This window comes from Parasteatoda tepidariorum, chromosome 11 (assembly GCF_982258835.1).
Source record: "Parasteatoda tepidariorum strain Cologne lab strain chromosome 11, Ptep-v5.0, whole genome shotgun sequence".
Lineage (NCBI taxonomy): Eukaryota > Metazoa > Arthropoda > Arachnida > Araneae > Theridiidae > Parasteatoda > Parasteatoda tepidariorum.
The window spans coordinates 96766746-96787403 of NC_141765.1; the positions used below are offsets into that span (position 1 = coordinate 96766746).

General features: G+C 26.9%; 1 protein-coding gene across 10 annotated transcripts in view; it reads left to right on the forward strand.

The window, feature by feature from the left end:
• Positions 1-20658, forward strand: part of LOC107440383 (uncharacterized) — a 106310-nt gene that overhangs the window by 20771 nt on the left and 64881 nt on the right. For 8 of the 10 annotated variants that reach the window (XM_087154583.1, XM_087154584.1, XM_087154585.1 and 5 more), the window contains exons 6-12: positions 2431-2573; positions 8022-8116; positions 10272-10347; positions 13648-13742; positions 14726-14872; positions 15592-15752; positions 18561-18671. In XM_087154583.1, coding sequence (XP_087010709.1) covers positions 18643-18671 — 29 coding nt within the window. In that variant the 5' untranslated portion in view covers positions 2431-2573; positions 8022-8116; positions 10272-10347; ... (2 more) ...; positions 15592-15752; positions 18561-18642. The remainder of the gene's footprint in view (positions 1-2430; positions 2574-8021; positions 8117-10271; positions 10348-13647; positions 13743-14725; positions 14873-15591; positions 15753-18560; positions 18672-20658) is intronic. The other 2 variants (XM_087154592.1, XM_087154589.1) reach the window with 2 other exon arrangements.

Below are 20658 nucleotides of genomic sequence, written 5' to 3' on the forward strand. Positions count from 1 at the left end.
TTAATTTAATAAATTAATTTATTAATTTATTTTTCAAATTAATTAATAAGTAAATTAAATATTTTCACTATTTAAAAAGTGAGGGAATGATATTTTATTTTAATACATGTTTTTATCTAAGTTACATCTACCTAAAGTTTGAAAATGATAACATACTAAGTATATCTAATATTTATTATAATTTAGTCTCATATATTTAATAGTTTTTACAGGTTTGGGAAATAAAATTGGCTGGCACGATTGAACAAAAAAAGATTTGATAATATACTCATCTTGAATCATTCCCTCACTTTATACACTTGTGAGGGAATGACGAATTCAATAAAATTTAAAAATAACAGTTAGGCCTAATTAATTTCTGAAGTCAATCACATACAATTATATTCATACAAGAAAGCAACATATAATTATCCACTTTCTCGATAAGGTTGTATTTTATTTTACTCTAAAAAATGACATGAGGGAATGACAAATGTAAAAAATTTTACCTGGTTTGATTCATTCAAATTTATTCCACAGCAAAGCTTCTTTAAGTTGAAGATGGACATTTGAATTGTACGGTATAAAATCTTTATCTCTTTAGAGACTGTATGTAGAAACATACAAACTTTGAACAAAATTAGTTAAATAGTTCCTGAGAAATAGAATTTTAAAGAAGTCTTTTATTTGAATTTCTATATTTGACCAATTTCATTCAAATTTTGTATTTTATCATGAATTACATTTTTGTAAATGATGTAAAAATTTGTATATCCTATATATCTTACAATGTATATCTTACAATGTTTATCTTAAATTTCTGTATCTTATATACCTTACACTCTCTTGTTTGTCGACTCTTATTAAATAAAATAATGAAAGAAGACAAAAAAAATTATTAAAAATTATTTTTTGCCTGAAGTTATCTTTGGATAAACAAATTTATTAGTGTGTGCAAAAATCTTTCAAATCGCTTAAAAAAATTCTTGAGATATGGCGAAATGCACCAAAAGCAGAATTAACATTGGACCGCTCTCCTGACTTGGACCAAGCCCCAAACTTTGGACTGTTTGCATGCCAAAACTATTGGGACCATATTTTCTAGATTGTGGCTTTTCTAGATTGTGTGAATATTCTGAAGATCAGAATCCAAATCAATTGAAAAAAAGAGTGTTTTTATTCACAGGAGGTACATTTTTGTATTAGTGTCTGATTTCATAACTTAAATTGTCATCTGCACTAACTAATTAGCATTATTGAGATCATCCCCTCGAACTATTAGGATTTGGTTCTAGTGATAAAAATATGATCATTAGATAAGATATTCAGGGTATTTCATTTATTTTGTATGCACTGCACATAGCTTTTTCTTAAATGTTATTTAAATGAAACAGCAATAGCATATTAATTAAGGACCAGCACTTATGCATAGTTAAAGCAGAATTACTTTTAAGGCTTGTCCCATAGGAATCCTAAACTAAATTTTATTCAATGGAATAGGTTCAAAAAGATAATTGTGCAACAGAAAATATTGAGCAGAAGGTTAAAACTTCAGCTTGTTCTCATGAATTATTAAAAGAAAGATTTGAAAGAAATGCCCATTCTATAAAAAAGAAGATCAGAAAGACCTTAGAAAATTACTGGAATAAATTTATTTGACTAAATAACATATATTATCTTTTATTAATGGATTACTACCATTAGTGTAAAATAAATCTCCCTGTAGCACTAATTGTTACTATATACATATATATTAGACAAGGTTTATTCTTAAAGGAAATCATAGAAACTTTTAGTTTTATTTATCTCTCTATTATCATACTTTTTCTTATTTCTCTATTCTTCAGATTTCAGCTGTAGTCTGAAATTTTAATTGAATAAAGGACTAATACTACTCTCTCTACTCAATTTTAATAGATACTCTAAGTAGAATTTTATAATGCAGTATTTTCCTTAAATAAAATTTGTGAAGTGTTTTTAATTAAACTTTTTTCTTTTAGATATTTAACAATTAAAGAGGAAAATAAAGCAAGCTGCATTTGTTTATCTAGGAATTTATAAAAATTTTTAAAAAAATTTAAAATTTATAATCTAAAATTTTTTAAGAGTTAACTTATCTGAAATTCTTATCTTATTTAAAATTGATTTTTCTTTTAAGCAATACTTTTTTTAAATAAAAATGTAAACACTATTTATAAAACCTTTCATTACCTTTCTAAGTTAAAATTGACAGTTATACTTTGAAACAGACATTTTTATGAGGTCATTAAGTTGAAAATCCATTCTTGTTTAACCAAATTGTTATAAAAGCAAAATGCTCCGGCTTCTTTTTATGTTAAGATTTGAAAAAAAAAAGCAAAAAAAAAAAAAACTAATTTCAGAACATGTTTTTCAAAGACAAAAATATTTTTGTTTATTATTGACTTATATATATTTATTTTTCTTATTTAGATCAAAATCTTCCCCTGATCGCTCAGAATCTAGACCGGAAAACCAAGGTCTTACACAAGGATTCATTATCTTCCCATCTTGAAGCTCTGCATACTTTTCAATCTTGGTTTGACGGAGAATATCATCATTTTAATGAATTTAAGGTCAATCTTTAAGTACCGATTCAAACACTAAAAAAGATTTATGATACACTTTTTAAATTAAAGGGTTCATTAACATTCTAAGTTGAAAAAATTTGCCTTTTCATGTTTTTATGCTTCCCTTAATTGGCTCGTAAAATAGGTATGTAACTAAGAAAGGTGGCTTAACATGCATTCTCCAAAAATGAATGGTTATCGCTTACGTTTGTTCTGGATCTAGTAATAACTTTCGAATTAACGTAATTTCTTCTTCTTTATTGACACTACAGCCCAGGGTGGATCTTAGCCTGCTGCACAATATTTCGCCAGACAGCTCTGTCCCTGACCTTGGTCTTCCAGTAGGAGATCTTTAATGTTTCTAAATCATCCTTCTTTTCTTTGGTCTGCCTCTTGGCCTAATGTAATGAAATTCAAACAATGTAATTTTATTGTTTGAGAAAATAATCTCTGTTATTCTGCCATACAATTTTCCATTTATGCATAAGCATTGTCGTTAATGGAGATATTTATTTAACAGAAGATTGTTCTCTATATTTATTTAACAAAATCATTTCACCAGGCTGTAGTTGGTTAAAATGAATTATTTAGTTAGTCTTCTCAATGTGCCTAAAATTTAAAGAGTTGCCCAGCTTTTGCAACCAGGTTCTCGATCTTCACCCTCTTTTTTTTCACTGTTCTTAAGTGCTGAATGTTGTTTTATTCTATTTTTTAAATCATGCTATTACGTGATTAAAACTTATTTTATGTAGGATGATGATTGAGTTATGAATGTTAATATTCTTACAATATACTCAGTTGCAGGGAACTTTTTTAGTTTTCTTCCTCTATAGCACTCACATTACTAGCATAAATCTCCAGTGGTTGTCCCAATCTTGATTTAACTTCTAGTATAAAAGCACCCTGCCAAAATTTATCAAACCATTTTGCACAGTTTGTAATGTAGAATCACTGCTTAAATAAACAGCCAAATTGTTGTGTGTAGTGTTATCATTCACACATTTCTGAAATTCATAGAACATTACATATTGTAAATTTACCTTTTTACTGTCCATTTTTTGAACATTAATTTTCAATCCTGTAGAGGCAAAACACACTTTAGATTTCAAGTACTGGCAGCACAACAGCAAACAAAAAGTATCCGCATCACTGAAATAAAATATACTCTAGCGCCACCTCTAAGAACTGCACAAAAACTTTTTAGGTGACCTTACACTCACATACTTATATATATATATATATATATATATATATATATATATATATATATATATATATATATATATATATATATATATATATATATATATATAATCATCAGTGTGCCATCCATTCTTACATCTATTCTCTACAGGGATAAATTTAAAAGATAACACTCGTTTAAAGTGCTCCAGTTTTTGTATTGATAAAAAAGAGTTCGTAGGAAGATTATTCTCTATAATATGCTATAATATGATCATATGATGGATTTATTCAGTGATCATTAGCTCATATTGCTTAAGCACTTTTATTCCCTTATGCAACCAAAACTTATTTCTTTGATTCCACTGTCTCATATCCCTCTGATTGTAATTTGATCAGTACTAGTTTATACCATGCAGCTGTAGTATTGGCTCTCTATTGAAGTTGAAGGGTTATCCATCAATAAAGCATATGCTTCTCAGTCAGCCAAATGTGTTATATTCTTTCCCTGCCAATAAAAAAAATTCATTTACAATTTTACAACTATGAATTGTCGGAGGGGAGTTAACTGCAAGTTTTTTTTTAAAATTTGTATTTGCTCAGAGTTTTGATTGCATTTAATTATTTATGTCTGTAAACATCTTAAATATTACTTGAACTCTTTAAATATTTTATAGTATTAACCAGACTATTAATAAAAATGTTTTTAAAGTAGAAGTAAATGATTATTTTAATTTAGAATGATCTTGTTATTAGAATGGAATGTGTTTGACTTTAGAAATTATTAATTTTAGATTGTTTTAATAAATCACATCATATTATTTAAGAAAATTTATGGACCAAATGAGAAATTAAAATTTTTTTAATGTACCTACTATGAAAGTGAATCAAAAAATTTACCCATCAACCAGCTTCTATGTTTGCAAATTAACATTCAAATATCTTTGTATATTCATATGTTAGTTTGAAAATAGAATACTTTGAATACATGTAAGTAAAAATTTAGCAGTTTTGAGAAATTGTGTTATCTAGTTTTATTTATGTATGTAAGATTATTTTCAATAATTTTATTTATTTATGCATTTCTCAGGCTCGCTTTCCCCTTTGTTTTTAATACTACAGTGTGTTGAAAAAAATTGACTATAGTAATTTTACAATAAAATTATTATTGTAAATTATAAATTTTACAATAAAAATTCTAGTTAGAAATACATAGTTTATGTTTCCTGATTCACAATGCTAAGCCTGCACTTACATTAATGTTTGATTTTGTATCTGCAAGTACAATCATTGAAATTAATAAGATCTAAAGCCATGGCTAATGAAACTTAGTTTTGATAAAGTTGTGATCAGAGAAACAGTTTTTTTTTTGGAAGGGGGAGACTTGTTCCCTAGACCTCAAAATAGGAGAAGATGTTCGGAACAGAATAATCTGAATTGAGTTTTAGACCAGCCAGAGTCAATGATATGTGGGGAAAACTCTCTACAATTAAAAAGAATCCTATGCTTAAGACATTTAGAGAGAATGGATTACACCCAATGCACAAAAAAGTCTTTAATGATCAATGCCGAGGTAAAAAAAATGAGGAAGATGAATGGATAGATGAGGTTTAGATAAATACCAAAACATTTAACAATGAAGGCATAAGGCAGAGTACTTTGCTGTTGAACTGTTTAGGAGGTCGTGGTTTAACATGAACTGTCATACCAAAGATTAAGTGCTACTATTTATCTATAATTCTCTGGAATTTTAAAGGCAGGTGCTGATAATCTAACTTTTTCTTCTAAAACGCTTTTTAAATCTTTTTCAAATATGTACTAAACTAATAACATTGAGTTTAACCATATCATCTATATTAGAGTGTAATTTCTTACTGACTTCTAGATCTTCTAGTCTTGAACATAAAAATATGAAAACTTGAAGAGATGGTATATGCATTTTAAATTATGTATAAGATCATGTGTGTTATGTGTACTAAATTTGCATGAAATAAATTCTTTTATGTCATTAATCCCTGGTGATAAATTATAATTGATAAAAATTATTTATTCAATAAATTTATATGTAATTTTTGTAGGACTATTGATCAGTGACATTTCTGTAAATTATTTGCAAGGCAAAGATATGGTAGTTCTTTGTGGTCTGATTAGTGAAATTGCTCTATCAGCTCATTGCAAAGTTTGACCTCAAAACTCTTCTCTTAAAACGTGTTATGATGACCTCCTCAAACTATTACGAATCTATAGACAAGAAATACCAAGGTTTTAACTAATTTTAGCTTTACGTTTGATAGGTTCTGTTTATTTTCTTTATAATGTCCATGATAGAGATTCCACTTCATATGTTGCTATTGGAATTGGTAATGAACCTAGTATGGGCTCACAAGACTTGTCCCAAAATTTAAATAAGTTTTAGTATACAGGCCATGACTTATGTCTCAAAAAAAAAAATTCTAATTTCTTATGAGTATTCAAATATTGTGAAATTTTTAACAGCCTTTGACAAACTTTTTTTTAATATTCTTAATAGAAATGAGCAAATTTTTGCAACTTTTTTACCCATTTCTAAACATCTATTTTCACTTATAATTAACAATTTTATATACTTATAATTAACAATTTTATATAAAAAGAAAATTTTGATTTTATTCTATTCTTTATAGTTCATTTTACCATACATTACACAGTTTCATTTAACAATTCTTAACTCTGAAAATTAATGAATATTAACTAGTGCTTAAGAAAATTCTTGTAATGTAGTGTGAAACGTTGAACTAGAAGTAATATGAAATGATTAGACCCTATACCTCCCCATTAAATCAGCAAGCAATTTTCAAAACTATTCTTGGGAAATTTTCAGACGCAATATAACAAAATATGACAATAGTCAAGCTCAAAATGTGCTCTTTACATATTTTTACTAGGCTGGATTTCATTTTAATTACATTGCCAATTGTACATATATATTTTTGTGACAAAAAAACTAGGAATACTTTTAATTTTGGCAAAAGAATTTATGAATATATTTTGTCAAGTTGGATGATTTTTATGGTTTTTTTTTGTTCACTTACAAACATTGAATTCTTTTTTATAGACACATGTTTAGTTAACATGCTAAAGCTCGTTTGTTATTCATCAAAAAATTTCTATGCATTTTTTTTTAAAATTACATAATTTATATAGTTTTCAGCAGAATATAAACGTCTTAAGCCAAAATATCAAATTAAAGTAAGGGTATATGCTATAAAATGGTGAATTTGTCATTATCCTGGCTTATGAATGCCAGAACATTGAAGTGTTACCAGAATTTTTTTTTAACTGCTAATAAAGTAAGGAGGGAAAGCAAATATTAACCTAATATAGCAGCAATTATGTATGATTGCTTATGTAAATTATGTATGATTGCATGTATTATGAAGCTTATGTATGATTGTAATATGCTTGAGTGTAATCAAAGTTATTTATTTATCTAATAATTGATTATTATACACAATTTTTTTCTGTACATATCAGCAACAACAAAATTTTTTTTTGATTCTTCCTACGGTGGATAAAAATAATTAATTTAAACAATTTAAGGTTCATCTAACATAAAGGCCTAAGATGAGTTACTTACTATTAACTTAAAATGACTGTTTTTTAAACTTCAAAGCTAATATGTCATTTTCCTGGCATTCAAGATATGATGAATTTCTATTGTATTTTGTTTCTCAAGCAAATGTCAACAAACTACACTGCTGCCTGTAAGATATTAATAAGTGTAACTAAAGAAGTATACAAAAAAAATGGTATATAATTTTGAAGACTTTAAATTTGAAGAAATTTTTTGGTCCGAATTGTCATGTTTAGAAAGAATCACCCATATGCAAGTTTGGAGTTGCGAACAAGAACATTTGTAAAGTATATTTTCCCTCGAAAAACTCTTCAATCAGGCTCTGGTTTTCATCTCCGAATTCACATACTCAATTTTTTTCACATTTTTTAAATATATATTAAAGTTACATTGTATATTTTTTATTTACATAATTAAAAGTAGATTGGTGCAATAAACAAACTGCCATATAATCCACAGATTATATGGCAGTGGTGTTTATTAACAGAACTGAATTTATTAACTGAAATTTCTGCCCTTACAGATTGTCCACCTTCGTGGATAAAACAGGAAATTATGGTGAATTTCTATTCTGTTTGAAATTTGAGTATCTTTGATTTTATTAATCTCACTATAAACTTTATTACTTGTTTATTACTTTTAAAATACTTTTTTTGTAGGATGCTAATCTATGCATGATCAGGGTAAAACACCTCTTCATTGGGTCGCTACAAATCCTACTTCTAGTGCATTGGATTGTGTTGAAATTCTCCTGGTAAGTTGTATTCCTTGTTTCTCAAAATTTTACAGAGACGTTATCCCTGCATGACTGATAATTTGAAAATCCTACATAAACAAAATGGATAATTGGACTCTATTTATTGTTATTAATACTCAATTTATTCTTAACATATAAACGAAATTAATTTTCCCTTTATGAATAAATTCACTAATTTGAAAGAAAGAAAAAAGTCCTCGATTTAATTTGTCATTTGTTGTAAATGTCAGCAATATAACTTTTGTGCCGTGCTAAAAATACAAATCTGCTGTGTTAATAATTGAGGAATTTGTGATTTTGGTGCCAGCAATGTGTAATCTAAAATTAATATTTGCTAACTTTATTTATATTTTTTATATTTAGTGTTTTCCTAAAAAATAGATATTTTTTTCACTTCATGAATAAATTTAAGAAAGGCGGGATCTCTTATAAATAATGATTAAACTAAACTTAGTGACGTGACAGCCCCTGGAGGGCTAAGGCCTACTGTGCCCATCTCACTTTTCTTGAAGTTTAGGATTAATAATGATTATGAAGCAGAAAAAAAAAATCTATTTTCAGATTCTTTTTTCACTTCCTTGTGTTTAAAAGATATATATTCCCTTTTATGTGCCTTTTAACTTTCTATAACCTATATTCATATATATATAAAACTATAACCTATATTCATATATGTTGGCAAGATTGAGAGACAATTCTACTAATTTAGCAAATTCAGTTTTTTTTCCTAGCATTCACTTTGTTCTATGTTCATTTAAAAAATATGTATTAACTTAATTAATTTAGGAGAAAGGCGACAGTCGATAAATTGGCAAGATTCTGAGGAGATATTTTTATTTATTTTGAGAATTCTGTTTATTTCTGTATATGTTCACTTTGTTCTGTGTTCATTTAAAAATATCTAATGACTTTATGAACAACTTTAAAAAATACTTACTTCACTTTGATCTATTTAAAAAAAAAAGAAAGAATACATATTTTATCTTTAGGAGAACTAAGCAAACCTTATAAATTGGCAAAATTATGAGAGAGTCTTATTTATTTTTGTTTATGTTTACTTTCTCCTGAGTTCTTCTAAAACTACATATTTGCTTTATGAATTAATTTAGAAGGAAGGAAATCTTATAAATTGGCAAGATTATGAGGGTAGATCAGCATTACATCTTGCTGTAGGTGCTGGAAACATTGAAGTAGTTCGCTTACTGGTAATTTTGAAACATTTAAAAAAATTTAAATTAGGGCTGTTTTTTATCTTTAATTTTTTGTACAGATTGTGAATAATACCTGTCCAGGAGCTACTAATATAGACTGATATCAGGGGTCTGTCTAGGTTTTTCTGTGAGATACCTATTTTGTGAAAATGTAGACATAATTTGTAAAAATTATGTTAAAAAATTAACACAGAAATGTGGTAAAAATATAGATTTATCGTTTCTCACGTGATACAAAAATAAAATTAAGCAAAAGTATTTCGTGAAACTGCCGTTTTTTCTAAAGTTGAATTTGTGAGGTTCCGCTTAAAGGTAGTAAATTAGGCCTGGACAGACCCTTAGATATGTGATATCAACAAAAACTTTAGATTTTTTTTTTATTAAAAAGATTAGATTAAATTAAAATACAGAAACAGAAAAGTAATTAAAAAAATTCTTTATAATTTCCGTATTGGAATAACAACATCTAAATTTTTTAATATCTGATAGAAAATTTATTATTTAATTATAGAGGATTAAATTAAGAAATTAATCAACAACACTGAAACAGAGACAAAATGATATTGCCCTGAATTATTTATAAAAATTGCTGATAGAAATTAAGTTAAATAAAGTTTTAATCACAACTTTCTAATGATATTTTAGATATTAATATTGTTTGCCACACAAAACTGTGCTATTGTCACATTGTATCCATTATTGCAAACAACAAAAACTAGCTTTAACGATTCATGCTTAGCTGTTCTTTTAGGAGTATTAACAAAAAGATATGTCTAATTTTTTTGAAAAATGTGATCCTCTTCTGTAATTTCTAACAATTCATAAGAATTTTTCTGAGAAAAGTTGTTCTTTTAATTTATTAGTTTACTAAGTTGACAATAGTTTTGAACCGATTGCCAATATATAGTTTACTGTTATTTTTAAATTTATTCCCTTTTTAGGTTTCAAAGGAAACATGCAACACAGATGTATTAGATAATATATTTAGCACACCTCTACATTGAGGTGCTAGGAAAGGTAAAAATTGATTTAAAAATGAATTTAAACTGTATTTCCGTCTTGTGAGTTATTTGCTATTACTGTTTTCATGCATTGTGTTTGTTGCTCAATTTACATTTTACTAATTGAAACTCATGACAAACAATTGTTAACAATGTTAAAAAAATTTTATATGGTGTAACTTGTTTATGTACTGAGAGGGGACGCAGTTCAAAGAAAACTTTTAAACTAATCTAATTTGCACAAATAAACACAGAAATTTTTTTTTAGACGATTAGGCACATTTGTAGTAAGACATATATGTTTTTAGTAAGGGACTCTACAATAGCTCACTTACATTCATACCAGTAGTAAAAAATTTCCAGCACAGCAGCATGTATATTATAACAGCATTTGCATAGTATTTTTTCATGTAAGTTTTCTTTTTAGAATTGGAACAGCTGCTCAAAAGTCTTTAAAACAAAATTTTGGCTCTTTCTGCTCAAAAATGAAAAAAAAAATTTTTTTTCTTCTAAATTGCTCTCAGCTGTTCCAAAGCTTCTAATGTTCAATGAACTTATGACCATTGCTCAATGAACTTTGTTCAATGAACTAATGTTCATTGAGCAAAAAGTGTAGCTTAAACCCAATTTGGTGCTAAATTTGTCTTCAAAAATCAGTTTTGTCTCTCCAAAGCAGAAAGCACAATTTTCGTTTTTCACCTATATATCAATTAACGTGTTTAGTTAGACTTTTTGTTTTCGTCATTGAATAGAGTGCATCCTATAACTAATTACTAAAGTAACAAAATTCACTTGTCCAGTTATTCGGCTTCAGCTTTATAACGTTCCAAATACGCAATTTATGTTTCAAAAACACAATAAATCACAAAGGGAACATGAAAAAAAGGTATAACGCATTCATTGAAACACGGGAATATCCAACATGGAAGAAAATAAAAAAATCTCGTCAGCAGATGTATGTAAGCAAAGTTATAACCAAACTTTAAATATGTATGAACAAAAATCTCTTTCTTATTAATCTCATTTCTATCATATCAAATTACATTCTTGCTTTTAACTAATTCAGGCATTTGACCAGTTCTACTTCAAAACCTTAATTGTCCAAAACTCTTTTTGTTTTTTCTACGAATATAAAGAAGAATTTCAATGGGCATATTGATCAATGAATAAAGACAGGGGACAGAACGTTTTTAAAAAGTGCTTAAAGATGCTTTTTAGATTGGGTGTTTGTAAAAATTGCTTAATTTTTTCTTTTCCTAAATAAAATTTTTTCTTTGCCACATTGATTGTCACTATAGATAACAAAAAGCATGGTTTTACTAAGGATTTTCACAACTCATTGAGCCATAGTCTGTTCTTGTGTACCATTATAGAACCGTGTAGAAGCACCAATCATTTCAATGACTCGTGGATCTGCATTCGCTTATACTGTGCTGGATTCTTGCACTCATAGAGCAGTCAACTAGCAGCACTTTGAAATTTTACTCTCCCCTTGATTAATTTGATTTAATAAGGACTTTTTAAGATTTTCTTTTTAATTATGAGAGTTGAGATGCCTGATTAACTGCCCTATATAATGAAGTAAAAAATTTGAGACTTTTTATTGTATCATGACGTTACCACATTCTTCATGGAAATTTGCTGCACTCTTAAATTGTTTTATGGAAAGAAGAAAAAACCTGAATATCTTTTAATGGCAAGATCTTAAAAAAAGAATGAATCGAGGAGCTTCCAATCTTTTAACATTTAGCAAATACAGGAAGAAACCTTATGTTACAGATTTTTCAATTCCAAACTATGCAATTTATATTTTTGTCCATTTTATATAAAAAAATAATTGAATTTAAACATTTAATAATTTTTGAATTATAAAATAGGATGAATGAAGGAGCATTTTACTTTTAACAAAAATGTTTAGTTTCAATATTTGTTGTATTTTCATTTCAAAAATAATGAATTTTTTTCATTGAAGAAATATTGACCAAATTACAGATTTTAATAAAAATTTAACATAGGCCATTCAGTAATTGTAATATGAATTTATTAGTGTTTTCCTAATTTGTTTAAATATCTACACATCTTTATATAATCAATAATATTAATCTTATAAATGTTTTTATACAAAAACATTAATAAATAATTTTTATTTAAATCTAAAATATTCACTTGATAATTTAACCCTTTGCCTGTAATGCCTGAACTCTGCTCGGGTAAGGCAAATGCGCCAATTTTAGAATGCTGGCCTGAGTTTGCGCAAGAGAAAAATTGGTGTTTCAATTCCAATGCATAATATGTAATTTACCATTTTTCCATTGGATGGTGATACTTGTTTTTGAATTTTCCTGAGAAAGATTCTGTTGTTTCCAGCCATTTGTCAGATTTTTTTTCAAATTCTGCTGTTCTTCTCTTGGATGGAATTCATGACAGTTGATATAAATAATAATATTTTTCTATTAGTTTATTATATTTAACTTGAAATTTATGGCATTCGATTTATTTTGCTGTAATTTGAGAAAAATTACAACAAACATTTCCCATTCATGTGAAAATATTGAATATGGTAGTTATTTCATTTAAAATTTTGTTTTTATGAAAAAATTATCTATTTATAACATTTTGATGATATTAGAAAGCAAAATGAAAGAGATATTTTTTTTCTTTTTTGGCGCATTTTTCCCAAATATATTCCAGAGGCAAGAGGTTAAATTCAAGTTTAAAAAAAGTTTTTTGCAATTTGTTGATTATATATATATATATATATATATATATATATATATATATATATATATATGTGTGTAATAATTTGCTGTTTAATACTTATACATATTTCAGTTACATCCATGTAAATATGTAAATGAGGAAGATTGATTTGCTCTGTCATGAGAAAATTGGAAGAGTTTATTTTTTATATTTCCTGATTTTAAATAATTTTTTCTTGATTTGAAATCTAACTAACAAATTGTAAGTTTTTGCACATATAAATTCATGAAGATGTTGAGCTTGAATAAAAATTACCATGGTTGTTTTCAATCAAGGATTAGTTTGTAATAATCATATAATAGTCTTATCCATTTTAGTTAGAAATCTAAGCATTTTACTTAAAAAATGGTTTTTATTTGATATTAAGCAATGTGATTACCGGACTTTGATTGATAACTGATTTTTTTCAGAAATCATTTTGCCAAATCTTGATCAACTTTGGATAGATAAATTTTTCTATGTCAAGTTTTCACTAACTAGTTAAGTCTTTGGCATTATTATTTGGCAATATCTTTTTATGTCATTATAGTTGATGATGCATATTTTTGTGCATTAGGCTTTGCTGATATTTTATTGAAAAGGAGCCTTTACACTAGTGCTGATGACTCTGGTGCAACTCCTTTACCTTATGCTGCTTTTCATAATTATGCTGTAAGAAATTCATTTACATTTTATTTATTGTATTTCTACATATTCACAATGATCATAGATATGTTATTTGCTTACTTAAGCATATTTTTTCTCCATAAATTTACTTAATAGTTAAAACTAAGAAATGCTGAATGCTATTTTGAGTTCTGGGGGTCATTTTCTGTTTTTCTCATTATCAGCATAGTATCTGTTAGCATCTGTTTTTCTCATTATCTGTTTTTCTCATTCTATTTTTCTCATTATCAGCATGATTGCATTTTTGAAACATATTTCTTTGTTCATTTATAAGTTCTCTACTTATTTCATCTTCTATTTCCCTCATTATTTTACTTAACTAAAGTTTAGAAATTCTTAAATTTTTGCTCTTGCATTTGGTATGATAGGTATTATTTTTATAATTTATGTAGGTTTTTTTTATTTATTAAGCTATTTTTTTACAATTAACTCAGTTTTTCCCCTTATACTTAGATATAGTATTTTTGGTATAAATGCCAATATTAAGTATAAATGCCTTATATATAGTATAGTATGATGATGGTATAAATGCCAAGTAGTAAATATATAATATAAATGCTAAGTTTTCCTTATAATTTGATATGGTTATATTTTTTAAACATATTTAACCTTGTTTGGATTTTTGAACTTGTATTTTAAATTAAAACTTTCTCAGTACTGAAATATATTTCAAATTTGTCAAAAAGAGCAATTATATTTCTCTAGATAAAATTCTTACTTAAATTAATGCAAAATAGAGTTCTAGTTTTAATATAAATTATTAATTTCTCTGAAAAAAAATAAATTTTCAATTTGGGTGTTTTATTTGTATGTTAATGAATGTCTGTTTAAAAAAAATATTTTTCTCAGTTTTAAAAAACGAAGATATGTAATTAGGGATCAATAAATAATTTAAAACTTAACCCTTATTTTTGTAAACATTTTACAGATTATTTTAGTTTTAAACATTATTAAATTAATTTTTTTAGAGTTACAACAATTACCTACCATATTCATAGTTGCCAACTCTACTGCATTTTCCAGGAGATTACTCGATTTTGCAAGTCTCCCCTGGTCTACTTGTTTAATAAAAATTCTGATGGTTTTTATACATTTTAGAAAATTCCTAAAATTGAGTAAGTTCCCTATGAAAATAAAAATTTTGCACAGATTATTACTTGCTTGAATATTTAAATAAATATTACTAATACATATTATATGCTTCATATAAAACAAAATTATATGCTTCCCTAATCAAAACTCTTAAGAAAGCTAAATATGTTATTTTGTCAAACAAGCTAATTATGTTAATTACAAGCTCTGGTTTTGTAGAGCATAACCACTTTATTATACCTAGACACTGCTTTTATAACTTGCTGCATCCAGGCAAAAGTTAAGAAGGTAAGTATGGACTTAAGTGAGCCCTTTGTATATGGATAATAAAAATGGTAGGCAAAATGGAAAAAAAAACTTTAAGTATTATTTCTTGAAATAATAATTTCTAATTATTTTCACCCTTCTTATAAATAAAAATTTAGTGTAATAACAATTAAAAATAATGTTTTTCATGATTTAGTGTATAAAAAAATTTAAAAGAAACATTTGCAATGAATCAGATGTATAATTAAGGTAAGTTTCCTTCTCATTAACTTTTTAAAGTTTAAGTGTAACAACTGTCTTTAAATTAACATGTTGTAGATACAGCTGAGAAATTTTAATTTTTATGAATTTTCCTCAGTGTATTTAAAGTTATTAAATATTTACGATGCATTTAAAGTTCCAGTTAAATCTCTTTTCAACACTTTGTTTTTGAAGCTACTGAAATTTTTAAGAATTGTTTTGTATATTTTGCTAGAAAGTTGTGGAAACATTTTTATCGAGATCTTTCATTTATGACATTGCTGATGCCAGTGGAAGGAAAGCAATTTTATGGGCTGCTGCAAACAATGCTAATCATTGAAATTATGGCAAAGAATGGAGTTGCACTGGACTGTTCTGACAAAAATGGTTTGACAGGTATTAAGTTTCTTTTATACATATATATATATATATACATTTTCTATACATATTTTATACACATTTATATATATATATATATATATATATATATATATATATATATATATATATATATATATATATATATATATATATGTATATATGTATATATATATATATATATATGTATATATATATACTATACTGTTCGAATTAATTGGGACAAATGAAAAAAAAGTGATTTATTGAAACTTTAGCTTTTAATCATTACATACCTTAAGTTACATTGATACACGTCTGTATTAATATGAAGTATGTCCTCCTTTAGCAGATATGACTTCAAGAACACGTTTTGGCATTGATTCCACTAGTGTAGCGTACATGTTCTTGACTTCATCGCCGTGGAACCATACTTGAATAGCACTTTTTATCATTTGTTCTGCTGTCGTGCAATTCATCTTAGGTAAGCGATTTTTTAGAATATGCCACATATTCTGAATGGGATTTAGGTCTGGTGAATTACCAGGCCAATCAAACACTTTTATTTTGTTTTCTCGCATAAAATTCTGGACCAGTTTGGAATTGCGACAAGGGGCCAAATCATGTTGAAATGTTCCGTCGAATGTTTCGATGAATGGAACAATCCTACTATGTAATATATCGATGTATTTAGCTGAATTCATCATGCCTTTTAGAGGCACTAAGCTTCCAGTGCTATTTGTTGTGAAGAAACCCCAAAACATTTGCTTAGAAAGGTGTTTCACAGTCTGTTGGATATGATCTGGTCTAAGACTTTCGCCTTCACTTCGTCTAACTACACTTGATTTTTGTCCCTGCACAAATAAATGTGTTTCATCACTGAAAACCACTTTCTTCCAGGCATTTACAGACCATTTTTGGTATTTTCTGGCCCATGCTAAGCGTTTTTTCATCATTTTCTGAGTTAGAAATTGTTTTTTCCTTGGTCTTCTTGCCGTATGTCCAACTTTCTAGAAGCCTTTTTCGTACAGTTGAAGTACTCACATCAACACCACAATCCAATAAATCCCTTCGGAGGTCTGTGCTCGTCTTTCTTGGATTAATTTTACTATTTCTTATTAGACTTTTATCAGTTCTTGGAGTAGTTTTCCGTTTGCGTCCACACTTTCCTTTTCTTTTTGGAGAGGATGAGCCGGAATCTTAAAATGTTCTAAGAATTCTGGAAACACTAGATTTCCCTACACCAACTGCTGTAGCTATGTCTCTTACAGTCATAGAAGTTTGCTCATTAAGAGCTATAATTTTAGAGCGCTTCCTCGGACTAATATCAATCTTTTATAAGCACATAACTTGAGTTACACTAAACTCAAAATTATAACCACCAGTTTCCACACTGAAATGCTCACAACTGAGCTACAAATACACTAAAACCAGTCAGACGAGTAAATTATAGTGAAGGTCTATCCGTCACAGCAGCTCAAGGCAGATATAACTGGTTTGAAGTGGTTCGGGACATCACTGGCAATCCCATACCAACTCGAATGAGAAAATCTTGCTTGTCCCAATTAATTCGAACACTATAGTATATATATATATATATATATATATATATGTATATGTATATATATATATATATATATATATGTATATGTATATATATATATATATATATATATGTATATGTATATATATATATATATATTTATATATTTGTGGAAATTGATTTTATAACTTTAACTTAGCATCTGTTTCACATCTTTGATGAAATTCAATGAACATACAAAATAATCATATCCATGTTTATGCTCACTCCTTCATGTTATACTTCTAAGTAATAAGTAAAGTAATACTTCTTCGATAATAATGCTTACTTTTTCTGATTTATTTTTAAAATATATATATATGTATGTATGTTTGGTCTATTTTGTAGACCTGCCCAGGAGAGCAGAAAATTATCAGATCATTTTATATGTCCCATAATATTTCTCCAGAAATTTTTTTTTTTTTTTTTTTTTTTTTTGGTTTGAAATTTTTTCTAAATTTATTGTTAATTTATAATTATAAATCTAATTCTAAATTTATAATTATAATACTCATGTTACAATTATCTTTTCAAACTATATTTAGAAAGTAAAGTTTGTATATTGTTAAAATTTTTAATAATATTTTTTTAACGAAGGACAATAATTATTTAATTTAAAACAATTATTTAAAATTCAAGGTCTGCTTATAAACCCATGGACATTTAAAACGTGGTATTGTCAGGGAATTTTATTTTAACTCTAAAAAGCACTAACTCTTTTTTTCTTCTGAAATTGAATGGGAACTCTGTATAAAATTTAGGAATTAAAAATAACAAATAAAAAAACTGCCATATTAAGTTAATATATTAAAACAAAATTTAAAAATGTATATATTGATTATCTTTACAGAGAAAAATTTTGTAACAATGTTTTTGCATTTTGTTTTGTGACACATTTTTTATCCTCACAAAATTTTCTAGCAATTTTTTTTGTTAATTAGATAAAAAATTACCTGCATTTTTCCCAAGCTTCATTCGATCAATGTAACATATTCTGCAGGCGTGCCCAGCTGAACATGTAATAATTTTGAGTTTTTCTGTGAGCCCCTGATAATTACATTTAATTCAGGAAGATCAAAACTCTGTATTGTGTTAAGATGATTTTAATATCACACGCATTGGTCTTAACTCCCCTCCTCCCTTGGCAGCAAAAATAAGTAGATAGCAAACTCCCTCTCTCCTGCTGGGTGCCTATGCAATATTTAAACAGCCTTTTATCTAATTACCGTTAAGTAGTCAATTTTATCTAAATAATTATCTTGTAGCTCTTCATTATGCTTCTCTGAAAGGTGAATCTACAATTAAGTTATTGGTAAAGCATGGCGTGCCTATCAATAAGAAAGACAAATGTGGAATGATGCCATTGCTGAAAGCCTGTGAGTTAAGGGGTCATACCCTTATTTATTATTTTTAGCAAAAGTAGTTACAAATTCTTATAGATTAGAGATTCACAATCATTGATTTGTCTCTTTCATTTGATTTTAAAGATAATCTATTATTATCAATACATTACTCATATCGTAGAATTTTTTAATTTTGAATTGAGTTATCATCCTCTAAATTACATATTTAAAAAATATATTAGTGGCATATTTACAGTGATTTTAAAAATATTGGATTAATTAAATTTTTCAAATTTGAACTAAATATTGGTATGAAGAAAGATTAACTAATTGAAGCGTCGTTATTTTTTTAAGGCGACAGTACTGTAACAAAATTTTATATACTAATCTTAGACTCACATTATTTGTTCATTTATGCAACAAAATAAAATTATCTTACTTTCTGTTCTGAACTAAATAATTCTGAATTTAAAAATCGTGCATTATTTTTTTGCAATAGAATTTGCCTTTATCCTACACTAAACATACCAACACTTAATACATACTTATTTCTACCATAGCCTGTCAAATGTCCAGACTTTATGTTTCTTAATTGAATGTATCAAATATGGATGTTAGGAAGGAAATAAAACTAAAAAAACTTTATTATAATTAAACAAATTTGTATATTGCCAATTTTTATGTATTACAAACACAAAGAAAAAGAATTTTTAAATCATTGCTTAACTCATTTTTTGCATAAACAGGGTGTTTCTATTGTACATTTTCCGCAAACATATTTCTTCTAAATACTATTATTTCTATAATTATAAGAATTATAATGATAGCTTATAATTATTCTTATAATTAGTATTATTTCTTCTAAAAACTTTTGCTGTCTTGATTGTTTCGACATTTTTCTGGGTAAAAACTAACAGTTAGTTAGAAATTAAGGAAAGCTATCAGAATAAAATATAAGCTACTCACCAAAACATTTAGTTTTGGTCACTTTTTCTGACACAAAAATGCCAATCTAAAATTTTTGGTACTTTCTCGACATTTGAAGTCACAGTTATTCTGATTGAAATAACTGAGTAACAGTCTGCAGAAATGTGCAACTCATCCAATGCAATACTTTGAACAGACATTACATTGTAATTTCTGATTCGATAACCTTATAAAGCAATAAGTTGTTCTCCCAGTCAAATGACTGGTTGTGGTAGAAATTGGTATATGACAAGTATTATTTGAAACAGACAAAATAAAAAAATAAAAAAATAATAACAATAATAGAATATTAACCGTATGTAATTGTTAGAAAAAGTCATGTAGTCAAATGTGCAAAAACAATAGGATAATAAGCACATTTTCGATTAAACGGTTATTTGACTGGTTATGGTATGTTTTATGTGAAGGAATTTTAAAAGGATTTAAAATTCTTGATTTTCAGTCACTGGAAATAATAAATAGTTTAATAAACAAAGCTAAATTATATTTAAGGCTATTGAAACATAACTACTCCTGTAATAACAAAAAGTAAGAAATGGGATGGAATGTCTAAATAAAATAGACTAATCAAATTTATAACAGGAATAAACCGAGAATTGACCAAAATGTCCATATGTAAATAATTGTTTATAATATAATTGATTTTATTTACGTGTGCCTTAGGAGATCATGCATATTTATTTCAAATGTTACTCCACAAAGAAATGCCTGCAAACATTCAGAATGCTTTTGGGTAAAAATCTCACTATATATTTTAAAGAAATGTGTTGATTTTTTATATTAATATCATTTTATAACGCATAAGTTCTAAGTAATGTTATTTTCCAATGTTCAATTTGAAAAAAAAGATCTTTTTTAATTTAATCTTTTAATAGAAATTAATGTTTGTGTATTCAAATTAGCTCTAATGTCATTTTTCACATAGTACATTGCTTAACGTGAAAAAAAATCAATTGAATTTTTTTATAGATATGAATGTCTATTTATTTGCATTTGCTTCATTGCCATTTTTCACTAACATTGTTTACTTTGA